The sequence below is a fragment of the Heptranchias perlo genome, chromosome 15 (genome assembly GCF_035084215.1).
Source record: "Heptranchias perlo isolate sHepPer1 chromosome 15, sHepPer1.hap1, whole genome shotgun sequence".
NCBI classification, from domain to species: domain Eukaryota; kingdom Metazoa; phylum Chordata; class Chondrichthyes; order Hexanchiformes; family Hexanchidae; genus Heptranchias; species Heptranchias perlo.
The window spans coordinates 25,048,994-25,065,420 of NC_090339.1; the positions used below are offsets into that span (position 1 = coordinate 25,048,994).

The 16,427-nt window shown below is 43.0% G+C and overlaps 1 protein-coding gene across 3 annotated transcripts in view; it reads right to left on the bottom strand.

Annotated features, from left to right (window-relative positions):
• Window positions 1–11,575, bottom strand: part of hdac8 (histone deacetylase 8) — a 69,603-nt gene extending 58,028 nt beyond the window's left edge. For all 3 annotated transcript variants that reach the window (XM_067996908.1, XM_067996909.1, XM_067996910.1), the window contains exons 1-3: window positions 11,418–11,575; window positions 3,291–3,343; window positions 1,764–1,894 (exon numbers count right to left, since the gene is read on the bottom strand). In XM_067996908.1, the coding sequence (XP_067853009.1) occupies window positions 1,764–1,894; window positions 3,291–3,343; window positions 11,418–11,537 (304 nt within the window). In that variant the 5' untranslated portion in view covers window positions 11,538–11,575. The remainder of the gene's footprint in view (window positions 1–1,763; window positions 1,895–3,290; window positions 3,344–11,417) is intronic.
• Between the last annotated feature and the right edge of the window lie 4,852 nt (window positions 11,576–16,427).

Sequence of the window (16,427 nt, forward strand, 5' to 3'; positions counted from 1 at the left end):
TTACGAAACATAAAGGACGGACCAAAAAAGTCCACTGAATCTGTTCCATTCAGTCATGTTGCAACTAGGCAACACAGCCCCCAATTCCCCAACCACAAGCAGTCATATAATCTCTTGGGGGAAGACAAAAAAAAAAATTTTTTAAATCCTAGGCCAATTCAGGGAAAAGGATAAGTCGCTTTCATAACATCACAATGCTTTACCTCGGTTTATTGTGCCATTGAAGTTACACATTTACCAATAAGTCAAGAAGCATCACAGAAGACCACCAATAGACTGGCACCGACTCTCCCCACATCACTAAGTTCCTGAGCTCAGTTATACTGTGGAGCGCGGAAGTCACCAAGCAAAGAATAAGAGAAGGAACACTGGTTATGGGGTATCTGACACACATTCTAAAGATTCTTTCAGAACAGCTTAGGTGGAGCTTTGGAGTAGGTCACCCTTTTCACTTTGTGGAAGTTGATGAGTAGTTAACGAAAACCACAGGGTAAAGGAGAAAATAGTTGGAAAGAAGCACTGCACCATAACAGACTCCCCTTGACATTCAACGGCATTACCATCGCCGAACCCCCACCATCAACATCCTGCGGGTCACCATTGACCAGAAACTTAACTGGACCAGCCATATAAATACTGTGGCTACAAGAGCAGGTCAGAGGCTGGGTATTCTGCAGCGAGTGACTCACCTCCTGACTCCCCAAAGCCTTTCCACCATCTACAAGACACAAGTCAGGAGTGTGATGGAATACCCTCCACTTGCCTGGATGAGTGCAGCTCCAACAACACTCATGAAGCTTGACACCATCCAGGACAAAGCAGCCCGCTTGATTGGCACCCCATCCACCACACTAAATATTCACTCCCTTCACCACCGGCGCACCGTGGCTGCAGTGTGTAACATCCACAGGATGCACTGCAGCAACTCACCAAGGCTTCTTCGACAGCACCTCCCAAACCTGCGACCTCTACCAGCTAGAAGGACAAGGGCAGCAGGCACATGGGAACAACACCACCTGCACGTTCCCCTCCAAGTCACACACCATCCCGACTTGGAAATATATCGCCGTTCCTTCATCGTCGCTGGGTCAAAATCCTGAAACTCCCTTCCTAACAGCACTGTGGGAGAACCTTCACCACATGGACTGCAGCGGTTCAAGAAGGCGGCTCACCACCACCTTCTCAAGGGCAATTAGGGTTGGGCAATAAATGCTGGCCTTGCCAGCGACGCCCACATCCCATGAACGAATAACAAAAAAAATGACACCAACGCGATACCTCATTCATTTCAGCACAGTGGATTATAAATCTACCCTTTCTCCCTTCTGTCTTGGTTTATAACCCAGCCCAGACTACTGGGATGAAACTTCTCCTCTCTGCCAATGTCAGGGTTCCTAAGTGAAAGACTTCAGTATTTCCAACCCAGTCCTTAGCGATCATAAACTCAAAGCACAAAGCTGTCCTTACTTTCACTCATTATCACCATCAAGTACTATTCTGTATTAATTCAACAGAATTCCGTATTAAGTCTACAGTATCGCTCAGAAAGGCCGCAGAGATGGCTAGGGTGGAAATGCAAATGTCACATTAGTGCAGTAGCGGTGAACCACTGAGATTAGGGCAGTGTGAGAGTGCTTTCCTCTACATCTGACCTGTTACACCTAAAAGATCTTGATGGTGAAAATACTTCACAAGGATAAAAACACCAACAAAAAGAAAAAACAGAAAACATTCAAAAGAACGGGACAGATCAGACTGCTCACCTAGTCCATACTCTACAGACTCAGGGTCATCATCATCGCCATCCTCACTGATTTTCCGTAAATGTTCCAGGTAGGCATCCGTATGGAACATTGCCATTTCTTCCATAGAAGCTACTTGGGGTTTGACTACCCTGTTGGAAACGATAAAAACATCAACTTTATGATTTTACATCTTCTGGAACAATTGTACAGGAATCTAATTCTTCACAAAAATATGAATCAGTTTTTGGGGTTTGTTCCTCAGTCTCAATGTCTGTCTGGAATGGAGGGCACTCGTGTGTCATCCTTAACAGGTGCTCAGTATTTTCAAGATACAGTAACAGAATCGCAGCATAATAAAAAGTATTCTTAACCGGCTAGATTCATTATGGTACACAGTCAATACCTAATAAAACACGTAGCTATTTGTGTGCTCCAACTAAAATCAGCAGGTTCCATTAAAACCTATATATTTTTAGAAAGTGTGGGAACACTAAAGTTACCTGCCTGACTGAACTCATGCTCAATGGACAATCGTAATATCCGGTGTGGTGATGAGCTATGCAAACCAGGAAGGTCCCAGAATTGATTCCTGGACTATGCTGAATTAGCTGATCTCAATGAGGGCTGTAATTATATACTACAATTGGCACCAGTGCCCCCAAGCTATGGACAGAGGGAAAACAATTAGCCAGAGTTCTCACTGCTGATCCCACCTCAATGACCTGGAATGGACAATACTGGAAGCACAAATGTATATGTATCAGGTGAAGGTCTGCCAATGCTCACTGCCTAGGTTCACACATGAAGAATAGACAGTTAAGTGAGAAAACAGAGGGTGACCATCTACGAAACACCTTGCAGCCTCAGTCATGACCTTCTGGAGAACTGAGGAGAAACTGGGAAGCTGGAAAAATAGTTAGGTGCCCGATCCCAATTTGATCTGTAATCTGAGTGAAATGAGAAGTAAGCTTTGACTTCTGCAAGTTTCCTCTTCAATCAGAGTAACACTAAAATGGAACGAGCAACCTTCATGGAATGCAAACAGAGGGATCTGTACATTTCATTTCACCCACACCCCCACTTCTTACTCTCCTTTTGCTATTTTAAAATCAGCACAGAGGATCACCCTGGGAACAGATATTTAATGTAGAGTTCAAACGGGGAAAGTGGGTGTGGAGTGATCTTGCCACAGGAGCAAAATTTTGCCATGTCAGTAATTTAGGATTTCCACACCAAATGTCCACCCCAAACATCACATTCATCATCAGTTCTAAAGCACAAAACCTGACAGTCAATGACAATTGAAATGTGCTAGTAACTTGGGATTATTTAGTATTTCAGATTTAACAATTCTGATTTCATAAATATGTCTCACTTTGTGGATCTGATGCAATAATATAATGACAAGTGGAGTTTTGCGACAGAGCCAGTCCCAAGGATACGTCTGTTCTAGATTATTTTTCTATTATTTTACTGGGATAGAAATATATTAAACATGAAACTTGATGCCTAGAAAGATATTTCTGGTAAACAAGATGGCTGTACCTCATGTATTTCAGCAATCCATAAGAGGCAATCAGAGAATGGACCATACTGGCCTAGAAGGAAAAATAAGGATTAGTTAGGGGACAAGAAGTGAAGATCAACAATGTACCACAGTATGTGCAGGCTTTCAACAGCAATCATGCAGTACACTGAGTAGGCTGAACATCAGTTTGTGCTTCTAATTCCTTACACATCAATTCAAGGTCTTGCCCATTCTGTCAGGGAAGGCACTAAGCAGACGCCAGAAATTTCCTCGTGGGAAGGGCTGGGAGAAGATTTTTAAACAGCAAGTTTCCCCGCGGTCACATTCAGTCCATGCAGCCAGTGCAGGAGCAGAAGTAACATGGACCAAAGAGCAGATAATATGTGTAGCTTCTGGGAATGGCACGAATAGAGTACCTAATGTATATTTTCAAAATATAGGCATGCTGTGTTGGATGATCTTAATCAGGACAGCACTGCAATTGCCTTCAGCATCTCTGGACTGAAAATAAAATCAGCTACAGTTGCTGCTTCTGCCCACTGTCCAATGAACCTTGCTGCAAAGTGCAAGCATATGAATGGTGGATAAAGGGGAACCAGTGGACATAGTGTATTTAGATTTCCAGAAGGCATTCGACAAGGTGCCACATAAAAGATTATTGCTCAAGATAAAGAATCACTGGATTGGAGGTAATATTCTGGCATGGGTGGAGGATTGGTTATCTAACAGGAAGCAGAGAGTTGGGATAAATGGTTCATTCTCGGACTGGCAACCAGTAACCAGTGGTGTTCCGCAGGGGTCGGTGCTGGGTCCCCAACTCTTTACAATCTATATTAACGATTTGGAGGAGGGGACCGAGTGTAACATATCAAAGTTTGCAGATGATACAAAGATGGGAGGGAAAGTAGAGAGTGAGGAGGACATAAAAAACCTACAAGGGGATAAAGACAGGCTGGGTGAGTGGACGGAGATTTGGCAGATGCAATACAATATTGGAAAATGTGAGGTTATGCACTTTGGCAGGAAAAATCAGAGAGCAAGTTATTATCTTAATGGCGAGAAACTGGAAAGTACTGCAGTACAAAGGGATCTGGGGGTCCTAGTGCAAGAAAATCAAAAAGTTAGTATGCAGGTGCAGCAGGTGATCAAGGCGGCCAACGGAATGTTGGCTTTTATTGCTCGGGGGATAGAATATAAAAACAGGGAGGTATTGCTGCAGTTATATAAGGTATTGGTGAGACCGTACCTGGAATACTGCATACAGTTTTGGTGTCCATACTTAAGAAAAGACATACTTGCTCTCGAGGCAGTACAAAAAAGGTTCACTCGGTTAATCCCGGGGATGAGAGGGCGGACATATGAGGAGAGGTTGAGTAGATTGGGACTCTACTCTTTGGAGTTCAGAAGAATGAGAGGCGATCTTATTGAAACATATAAGATTGTGAAGGGGCTTGATCGGGTGGATGCGGTAAGGATGTTCCCAAGGATGGGTGAAACTAGAACTAGGGGGCATAATCTTAGAATAATATTAGGGGGCTGCTCTTTCAAAACTGAGATGAGGAGAAACTTCTTCACTCAGAGGGTAGTAGGACTGTGGAATTTGCTGCCCCAGGAAGCTGTGGAAGCTACATCATTAAATAAATTTAAAACCGAAATAGACAGTTTCCTAGAAGTAAAGGGAATTAGGGGTTACGGGGAGCGGGCAGGAAATTGGACATGAATTTAGATTTGAGGTTAGGATCAGATCAGCCATGATCTTATTGAATGGCGGAGCAGGCTCGAGGGGCCGATTGGCCTACTCCTGCTCCTATTTCTTATGTTCTTATGAATCTTGGGCAAGGGCAGGATTGGGCCCACCTGTAATGCAGCCCCCACTCCCCACCATTGTCAAAGCACTGGAGAGTTCCCAATACCGTGGAACCATATTCCAGTGAGGAGTCAATGTCCTCAGGATAGGAGCTTGGGGGGGTGGGGGGCGGTGTAGGATAATTGGCAAGAAAAAGAAAAATTATAATCTTAAACAATTTACTAATTCAGTTACTTATATTCTAGCTGCAGATGAAAAGTAATTTGTTCCCTCCATGTGGCACTACTCACCATCTCTCCCATTACTTTTCTCAATCTCTCAACCCAATTTAAATGCCCAACAAAATCCTCCTGCATGCAAGTCAGTGGTATAACAGTGCAATGACATCACAAATTCATATAACAACCAGGAATTCATTAATGCCACAGAATGCTTCTCAAGGTTTTACCCACCCTTTAGGATAGGGACTGGTAATCAAATTTCAGCACTGTACCACATGGGCATCGCAGTGGTATTGATGCTGTAGCAATAATTTCACTCAAAAAACATTTGCCAAAAAAGCACAGCAAATGTTTTTTTTGAGTAAAACTGTTGCTACAAATATTATACCCCACCCTATTTACACATTCCAGAACAACGTCCATAGCCAAAAGGTCCAAAGAGTTTGTGGACGGAAGTAAGCTGAGGGAAAGGAAGAAGGAAGCCTAGACAGATTCAAGAAGATTCACGAGCATGGCTTCACTGTTGTAAATTGGCACTGAATTTCTTTGAATATGCTTGCTTCACAAAGAACGAACTTGTATTTATTTAGCATCTTTCACATCTTCAGGTCATCCCAAAGCAGTACTTTTGAAATATAATCACTATTGTAATGTAGGGAAATACAGCAGTCAATTTGCATGCAGCAAGGTCCTAAAAGTAGCAAAGAGATGAATGACCAGATCATCTGTTTTAGTGATGTTGGTTGAGGGATAAATGTCAGCCAGGACACCAGGAGAACTTCCCTGCTCTTCTTCAAATAGTGCCATGGGATCTTTTATGTCCCACCTGAGAAGGCAGATGGGGTCTTGGTTTAATGTCTTATCCATAAGACAGCACCTCCAACAGTACAGCACTTCCTCAATACCGCATTAAAGTGTCAGCCTGGATTATGTGCTCAAGTGTCTGGAGTGGGGCTCGAACCCACAACTTTCTAACTCAGGTGAGAGTGCTACCACTGAGCCAAGGATGACATCAAGAAAATGAAGCCCATTTTGCTCAAAAATGGGTCAGAATAGATCTTTAGCCAGAAACAATTTCAATCCCGCAATTACAAATCTGCACTAATTGGGGTGGAGTTGAAATTAAACCTTGTGTAAATGATGCTTCACAAGCTAATAGCAAGTGCCAAGTCAAACCAACAATCTCTGTTCCTTAGATTCACAAATGCTCCAGTCACTTTACTTATCCTCTGGTGGTGCACTGTTCATGAGATCCAAGTCTCCCAGAATCTGCAAGGCTAGAAGCTTGTACCCAAAAGCTCCTAATTCTAGCAATTAGAAAAGGTGGCTGTGAAACTTCCTGCTTTTATATTATAAAACGCTTCAAACACTGACTTGGTCGTGTATATGTTGCAACCCAGACTACCTTTAAATTTAGTTTAGTATGGTCAATATATTATCAAAATAGAATCACAGCAAGGTTACAGCACAGAAGGAGGCCATTCAGCCCACTGAGTCCGTGCCCGCTCTATGAAAGAGCAATCCAGCTAGTCCCACTCCCCCTGCCCTATCCTCGTAGCCCTGCAAATTTTTTCCTTTCAAGTACTTATCCAGTTCCCTTTTGAAAGCCATGATTGAATCTGCCTCCACCTGGAATGCACTGCCCCTCAGGCAGTGCATTCCAGATCACAACCACTCGCTGTGTAAAAAAGATTTTCCTTATGTCACCTTTGGTTCTTTGGCCAATCACCTTAAATCTATGTCCTCTGGTTCTTGACCCTTCTGCCAATGGGAACAGTTTCTCTCTATCAATTCTGTTTAAGACCCTTCATGATTTTGAATACCTCTATCAAATCTCCTCTCAACCTTCTCTGTTCCAAGGGGAACAACCCCAGCTTCTCCAGTCTATTCACATAACGAAAGTCCCTCTTCCCTGGAATCATTCTAGTAAATCTTTTCCACACTCTCTCCAAGGCCTTCACATCTTTCCTAAAGTGCGATGCCCGAACTGGACACAATACTCCAGCTGTGGCCGAACCAGTGCTTTATAAAGGTTCATTATGACTTCCTTGCTTTTGTACTCTATGCCTCTATTTATAAAGTCCAGGGTCCCATATGCTTTTTTAACTGCTTTCTCAACCTGCCCTGCCACCTTCAACGATTTGTGTACATATACCCTAAGATCTCTCCCTTCCTTTACCCCTTTTAGAATTGTGCCCTTTAGTTTATATTGCCTCTCCTCATTCTTCTGACCGAAATGTATCACCTCGCATTTTTCAGCATTAAATTTCATCTGCCATGTGTCCGCCCATTCCACCAGCCTGTCTATATCCTCTTGAAGTCTATCTCTATCCTCCTCACTGTTCACAACGCTTCCAAGTTTTGTATCATCTGCAAATTTGGAAATTGTGCCCTGTACACCCAAGTCCAAGTCATTAATATATATCAAGAAAAGCAGTGGTCCTAGTACGGACACCTGGGGAACACCACTGACCACCTCCTTCCAGTCTGAAAAACAACCATTCACCACTACTGTTTCCTGTTACTTAGCCAATTCTGTATCCATGCTGCTACTGCTCCTTTTATTCCATGGGCTTCAATCTTGGTGACAACCCTATGATGCGGCACTTTCTCAAATTTCTTTTGAAAGTCCATATACACATCAACTACAGTGCTCTCATCGACCCTGTTACCTCATCAAAATACTATGAAGTTAGTTAAACACGATTTGCCTTTAACAAATCCTAACAAAATAAAGCTACTCGTGAATATAGAATATTACAGCATAGAAGCAGACCATTCAGCCTGTCAAGTCTTCACTGGTATAACTATAACATAGAATTTGCAGCACAGAAACAGGCCCAACTGGTCTATGTCAGAGTTTATGCTCCAAACCAGCCTCCTCCCACCCTTCTTCAGCTAACCCTATCAGCATATCCTTCTATTCCTTTCTCCCTCATGTGCTTAACTAGCATCCCTTAAATGCATCTATGCTATTCACCTCAACTATTCCTTGTGGTAGTGAGCTCCATATTCTTATCACTCTTTGGGTAAAGAAGTTTCTCCTGAATTCCCTATTGGATTTATTGGTTTTGAGATTTTTAACTATTTGGCCTGGAAGTGAATCATAGAAAATTAACGGCACAAAAGGAGGCCATTCAGCCCATTGTGTCCGCGCCGACCGAGAAACGAGCCACCCAGCCTAATCCCACTTTTGGTCCTTAGCCCTGCAGATCACTGCTCTTCAGGTGCACATCCAGGTATTTTTTTTTTTAATGAGTTGAGGGTTTCTGCCTCTATCACCCTCTCAGGCAGTGAGTTCCAGACCCGCATCACCCTCTGGGTGAAACATTTTTTCCTAATTTCCGCTCTAATCCTTCTACCTATCACTTTAAACCTATACCCCCTGGTTATTGACCCCTCCGCTAAGGGAAATAGGTCCTTCCTCTCCACTCTATCGAGGCCCCTCATAATTTTGTACACCTCAATCAATCACCCTTCAGCCTCCTCTGTTCCAAGCCTATCCAATCTGTCATCACAGCTAAAATTCTCCAGTCCTGGCAACATCCTCATAAATCTCCTGTGCACCCTCTCGAGTGCAATTACATCCTTCCTGTAATGTGGTGACCAGGACTGTGCACAGTACTCAAGCTGTGGCCTAACTAGCGTTTGATACTGTTCAAGCATAACATCCCTGCTTTTATATTCTATGCCTCGGCTAATAAAGGAAAGCATTCCAGATGCCTTCTTAACCACCTTATCTACCTGTCCTACTACCTTCAAGGATCTGTGGATATGCACTCCAAGGTCCCTCACTTCCTCTACACCTCTCATTATCCTCCCATTTATTGTGAATTCCCTTGCCTTGTTTGCTCTCCCCAAATGCATTACCTCACACTTCTCCGGATTGAACTCCATTTGCCACTTCTCTGCCCATCTGACCAGTCCATCGATATCTTGCTGCAGTCTACAGCTTTCCTCCTCACTATCAACCACACGGCCTATCTTTGTGTCATCCGCAAGTTTCTTAATCATGCCCCCTACATTTAAGACCAAATCATTAATATACACCACAAAAAGCAAAGGACCTAGTACTGAGCCCTGCGGCACCCACTGGAAACAGCATTCAGGTCGCAAAAACACCCGTTGACCATTATCCTTTGCTTCCTGCCACTAAGCCAATTTTGGATCCAATTTGCCACATTCCCTTGGATCCCATGGGCCTTTACTTTTTTGACCAATCTGCCATGTGAGATCTTGTCAAAAGCCTTACTAAAATCCATGTCGACTACTTCAATTGCGCTACCCTCAACGATCCTCCTTGTCACCTCCTCGAAAAATTCAATCAAGTTAGTCAGATTTTGTGAACTGCATCTAATTTCCTATGAAGTTAGATGCAATTCACAAAGGATTAACTCTCAGAGGCAAATAAGCTATTTAGGATATTGTTTCGGACAAATTAATTGTACTACCAGTTGAATCAGTCCTTTCAGAATTGTGTATTTTCGTATATCCTATCAGTACCATCAAGCGACACCTACTCACCAATTAACTCTCTCACTGACGCTTCTGGGTTCCACCAGAAGCACTCGATTCCAGACTTCATCACAGTCTTAATCTTGACATGGATGCAAGAACTGAATCACAGGAAAGGAAAGAGTAGCTGCCCTCAATATCGAGGCAGCATTCAACTGAATATGGCGCCAAGGAGTCCTTGCAAAAATTAAGCCAATGAGGCTAAAGGGGAAGACATAAAGGAAGATACTCGTGTTTGTTGGAGGCCGATTATTGCAGCTCCAGGACATTATTCCAGGAGTTCCTCAGGGAAGCATCTTCAGCCACTTCGTCAATGACATTTCCTCGTCAGAAGGTCAGGAGTGGGGCTATCCGCTGATGATTCCAGCGCTCCGCTCCAATCACAACTACTCTGATAATGAAGCAGCCAATGCCAGACTACAGCAGAACTTGGACAACATTCAGGCCTGGGCTGACAGTGCCAGGCAACAATTATCTCAAAAAAAGACATCTCCATTAACCTTCAGCAGCACCACCATTGCTCAGTCTCTCACCATCAACACCTTGTAGATCATCGTTAACCAGATGATTAATTGGGCCAGCCATATCAACACCATGGCTAACAAAGCAGAACAGAAGCTGTGTACTCTGCAACAACTGGCTGACCTCCTGACCCCTCAAAGTCTTCCACCATCTACAAGAATAGTCAGGAATATGATGGGATACTGACCACTCACCTAGATGGGTGCAACTACAACTACAGCAATCAAGAAGCTTAACACCATCCAGATTAGAGCAGGTCACTTGATCGGCACCCACGCCATTCAACTCAATATCCACCCTCTCCATCACCAGCTCACTGTGGCTGTAGTATGTACCACCTACAGGGTGCACAGAAGCAGCCCACTAAGATTTTTTTTCGACAGCACCTCCATCTTCTGCGACCTCGACTACAGAGAAGGACAAGAGCAGCAATATCACAGAAACATCATACGGACATAGAAAAATGAATGATGTGGCAATGCCGGTGATGGAGTGGGGTGGACAAATGTAAGGACGGGGAAAGACCAGCTGGTCCATCAAGCCAGTCCCATATTTTATGGTGCAATCCATATGGATCATATTCACTGCATTTCCTTCATCTATGCTCTCTGTTATTCCTTTAAAGTAATTTGATAAGGTTGGCCAAGCAGAACCTGTTTTTAGGCTGGCCACTTATTAATTTAATCTGATATCTGAGTAGCTTAACTGCTGTAACGTTACAGTTTGTTTCAATGTTACAATGTGTGAACTGCAAAGGTTGATTTGGGGAGCCTGAAATTCCCTGGACGGAAATGCGTCTGATTATAACTTTCCCCACCTAGTTGGACATCAGAGACGGTTGATCAACAGGGCCGTGACACCGTGTCTCTGATATTTCTGGCAACGGGTCTGTCGACTTCTCTCTTCAGATACTGATGAGCCTGCTGTGTATTTCTAGCACGTCCTGTTTATATTTCGGATTTGCGGGATTTTTTTGGGGGGTTGGGGGAAGCGCGTCGCACCCGGAGTCCCGCCAGCGGCTGGTTGCTATGGACTCCTCTGTGGGCCCCGCCGAGTGCGCTTGCAGCCTTTCGCCTTACCCGGCTGGTGACCTTGGAAAGGGAGTCGCATCTCTCGATATAGTCGGGAGTGTAGATGTAGGCGGTGGTGATGGCGGAGGATTGCTCCAGATCCGCACTAGCCTCAAGCTCTGCTTCCATCTCCAACCAACCGCCGGCCCCGTACAACCGACAAACTCGTCCGCCCTCGCGCAACCAATAAAAAGGTCCGGGTACCTCCGCCTGACGCAGCCGTTAACTTGGAAAAGGACCGTTGAGCTGGGTCACCCTACCTGGAGCGGACCTTAGCAGCATCAGCTAGTAAGGGCAGGGGAAATAATGCATCAATGGGCCAGGATAATGTTACCAAAAGACAAATTGATTATTTGCATCCTGTAGCCCCAATTTCATATTCGTCTCTATTTCAGTCAGTTATTTTTTCTTTCAAGGATATTCAGTATTTAATTCTCTTCTCTCAATTTTCTTCAACATTAATTTCCTGTGCCCTGGCTTTACAGGTTTCCTAGTTCACAGGCGTTGAAACTTTAGTAGTTATATGTAAAGAATCTTACAACACCAGGTTATAGTCCAATAATTTTATTTGAAAATCACAAGCTTTCGGAGATTATCTCCTTTGTCAGGTGAGGCTCACCTGACGAAGGAGATAATCTCCAAAAGCTTGTGATTTTCAAATAAAATTGTTGGACTATAACCTGGTGTTGTAAGATTCTTTACATTTGTCAACCCCAGTCCATCACCGGCATCTCCACATCATTAGTAGTTATACACATCTCTTCACTGGTATTGGGGAGAAAAAAAATGTCATGAAAGCCTGAAGGTGAAATCCAAATGTTAAAGACACAAAATTGGCAGTACATTTTTATAAGAGTCCAGGAGCATGCTTCCCTGGAAAATTTTGAATTTTTAACATTAAAAATTAAGGCTCATGAATCCTGGTTAACTCTAGACACTTTTAATACAATTTTATAAAAACGGGAAAACAAGATGACATTGGATTTAAAAGATAAACACATCCAAAAGTTACCTTAGCAGTAACTCACATCCAACCACTTGTTATGAAAAAGGCCCCCTCCCACACCATCATAGCCCATTGCTGAGGGATTGTCCTGTTAAAGCAGAATTGTGTAATGTATTTTATATGCAATGGTATAATTAACCTGATCAGTCCTACAGAAACAAACCTGTTAATGCTTTAAGCAAAAATAAAAGTGAACACACTATACAGTGACTGTGACCATTTTAAATGGGCCATTAGAAGTATTCAACATGGCTTCTGGAAAAGGTCGTGTCATACAAACTTGATTGAGTTTTTTGAAGAAGTCACTAGGGTAGTGGATAACGGAAATCCGGTAGTCATGGTCTACCTGGACTTTCAGTAGGCCTTTCTTTACAAAATAGAATCTTGTAATATCAGTGGGAATTTGAAACGCTGGATCAGGAATTGGCTCCAATCCCGCAAACAGTAAGTTGCAGTTAATGGGTGTGGATCAGTCTGGAGGCACATTACAAATGGTGTCCCCCCAGGGATCGGTCCTAGGCCCGCTACTGTTCACTGTTTTTCTTACTGACCTGGATAGTGGTGTTGGTAGTATGGTCAGTAAGTTTGCAGATGATTCTAAAATCTATGCAAGGGTTAAGACTGTAGAGGAGTGCAAACTTAAAATGCAAAGATTTAGATGCACTAGGGGAATTGGCTATACAATGGCAATTGGCATTTAAGCTAGATAAATATAGTGTCATGCACGTTGGTAGGACTAACACAGAATACACATTGTTTACAGGGAACAATACTGAAAAAGATTGAGAGAGAAAAAGATCTAGGTGTTATTGTGCATAGATCACTGAAGGTTTCATGCTCAATACAGTTAACAGGGTATTGTGTTGTATTAATAGATCCATTTAGTACTAATCAAAGGAAATCATTCTCTCACTATAAAAGGTCGCTGGTTGGACCGCATCTGGAGTACTGCACCCAATTTTGACCCCTCGTGGTGGGTGAGTAGTGGCCTTGAAAAAGGTTCAGAGGAGACCTATGAAAATGATTCCCAGCTATAAGAACCTTAGTTTTGAAATTTTCAATTGACCTAGCCTCAACAGCTTTTTGGGGGCGTTCCAGATTTCCACTACCCTTTGTTTGAAGAACTTGACATGACCCCTGAAATGCCTAGCTCTAATTTTAAGGTTATCATAGAATGGTTACAGCACAGAAGGAGGCCATTCAGCCCATCAAGCCTATGCCAGCTTTTTGTGAGAACAATCCAGTTAGTTCCATTCCCCTGCTCTTTCCCTGTAACCCTGCAAATTTTTTCCCTTCAAGTATTTATCCAATTCCTTTTTGAAAGCCATGATTGAATCTGCTTCCATCACCCTTTCAGGCAGCACTTTCCTGATCATAAGTACTCACTGCATAAAAAAGTTTTTCCTCATGTCGCCTTTGGTTCATTTGCCAATCACCTTAAATCTGTGTCCTCTTATTCTCAACCCTTCCGCCAATGGGAACAGTTTCTCTTTATTTACTTTATGTAAACCCTTCATGATTTTGAACACTTCTATCAAATGTCCTGTCAACCTTCTCTTCTCTAAGGAGAACAAACCCAGCTTCTCCAGTCTATCCACGTAACTGAAGTCCTCCATCCCATTTACCATTCTAGTAAATCTTTTCTGCACCCTCTCTAAGACTTTCACATCCTTCCTAAAGTGTGGGACCCAGAATTGGACACAACAGTCCAGCTGGCTGAACCAATGTTTTATAAAGGTTCAACATAACTGCCTTGTTTTTGTACTCTATGCCTCTATTTAAAAAGGCCAGGATCCCGTATGCTTTTTAAACCATTTTCTCAACCTGTCCTGCCACTTTCAAAGATTTGTGCACATATACCCCCAGGTCTCTCTGGTCCTGCATCCCCTTTAGAATTGTACCATTTAGTTTATATTGCCTCTCCTCATTCTTCCTGCCAAAATGTATCACTTCACACTTCTCTGCATTAAATTTTATCTGCAATGTGTCTGCCTATTCCACCAGCCTGTCTTTGTCCTCTTGAAGTCTATTACTATCCTTTTCACTATTTATTACACTTCCAAGTTTTGTGTCATCTGCAAATTTTGAAATTGTGCCCTGTATACCCAAGTCCAAGTCATTAATATATATCAAAAAAAGCAGTAGTCCTGGTAGCGACCCCTGGAGAACTGTATACCTTCCTCCAGTCTGAATAACAACCGATCACTACTCTCTGTTTCCTGTCACTTAGCCAATTTTGTATTCATGCTGCCACTGTCCCTTTTCTTCTATGGGCTTCAATTTTGCTGACAAGTCTTTTATGTGGCACTTTCTCAAATGCCTTTTGAAAGTCCATATACACATCAACTGCATTGCCCTCATCAACCCTCTCTGTTACCTCATCAAAAAACTCAATCAAGTTAGTTAAACATGATTTGCCTTTAACAAATCCGTGTTGGCTTTCCTTTATTAATCCACACTTGTCCAAGTGACTAGTAATTTTGTCCCAGATTATAGTTTCTAAAAGCTTTTCCACCACCCCAGTTGAACTGACTGGCCTGTAGTTGCTGGGTTTGTCCTTGCAAATGTTACACCCTTGTTCAATAAAAGGTGCAATTCTCCGGTCCTCTAGCACCACCCCCACATCTAAGGAGGTTTGTAAGATTATGGCCAGCACCTCTGCAATTTCCACCCTTACTTCCCTCAGCAATCTAGGATGCATCACATCTGGACCAGGTGACTTCCTCTTTGTCAATTTTCACCCCATCCAGTATCTCAACGACCTCCCTTTTTACTGTGACTTTGGCAGCATCTTCTTCCCTGGTAAAGACAGATGCAAAGTACTCATTTAGTACCTCAACCATGCCCTCTGCCTCCTTTTTGGTCCCTAATCAGTCCCACGCCTCTTTTTACTACCCATTTACTATTTATATGCCTATAGACGACTTTTGGATTCCCTTTTAAGTTAGCTGCCAGTCTATTCTCATACTGTCTCTTTGCCCCTCTTATTTCCTTTTTCACTTCTCTATTTTCTATATTTAGCCTGGTTCACACTTGTATTATCAACCTGACATTTGTCATACGCTGCCTTTTTCTGCTTCATCTTACTCTCTATCTCTTTCATCATCCAGGGAGCTCTGGCTTTCCCCCTCGTGGGAATGTACCTAAACTGTACCCGAACCATCTCCTCTTTAAAGGCTGCCCATTGTTCAGTTACAATTTTGCCTGCCAATCTTTGATTCCAATTTACCCAGGCCAGATCCATTCTCAACCCACTGAAATTGGCCCTCCTCCAATTAAGTATTTTTACTCTAGATTGCTCCTTGTCTTTTTCCATAACGAATCTAAACCTTATGATACTATGATCACTGTTCCTTATCTTTCCTGAACACCTGTATCCAGGAATATTTAGTACCCAATCCTGCACTTTTTTGTGCCAAATCTCTACATCACATCATATTCCCATGTGGCTATTTGCGCCTGCAGCTCACCAACCTTATTTACCACGCTTTGTGCGTTTACACACATGCACTTTGAACTTATCTTAGACCTTCTCGTAGTCTCTCTTAGCCTGATCCCACCTAATACTGTACTATTTTTTTTACTGTATTGCTATCTCTCAATCCTTTGTGCACTTTGTTTCTCCTGGTGCCCATCCCCCCTGCTAAATAAGTTTAAACCCTCCCCCTTGTTCTGGACTCCGCCACCAGAGGAAATACTTTCTCTCTAACTACCCTATCAATTCCTTTAATCATCTTAAACACCTCACTTATATCACTCCTTAACCTTCTATACTCAAAAGAATACAAGCCTAGTCTATGCAACCTGTCCTCATAATTTAACCCTTTTAGCCCAGGTAACATTCTGGTGAATCTGCGCTGCACCCCCCTCCAAAGGCTAATTTATCCTTACTGAGGTGTGGTGCGCAGAATGTGGAACCTGATGTCCTGTCTTCAGACGATGTCGTCGAGAGGCAATATGTAGATGAGAAATAGGTGGAGGCCAAAGATAGATCTTTGGGGAACTCCAGAGGC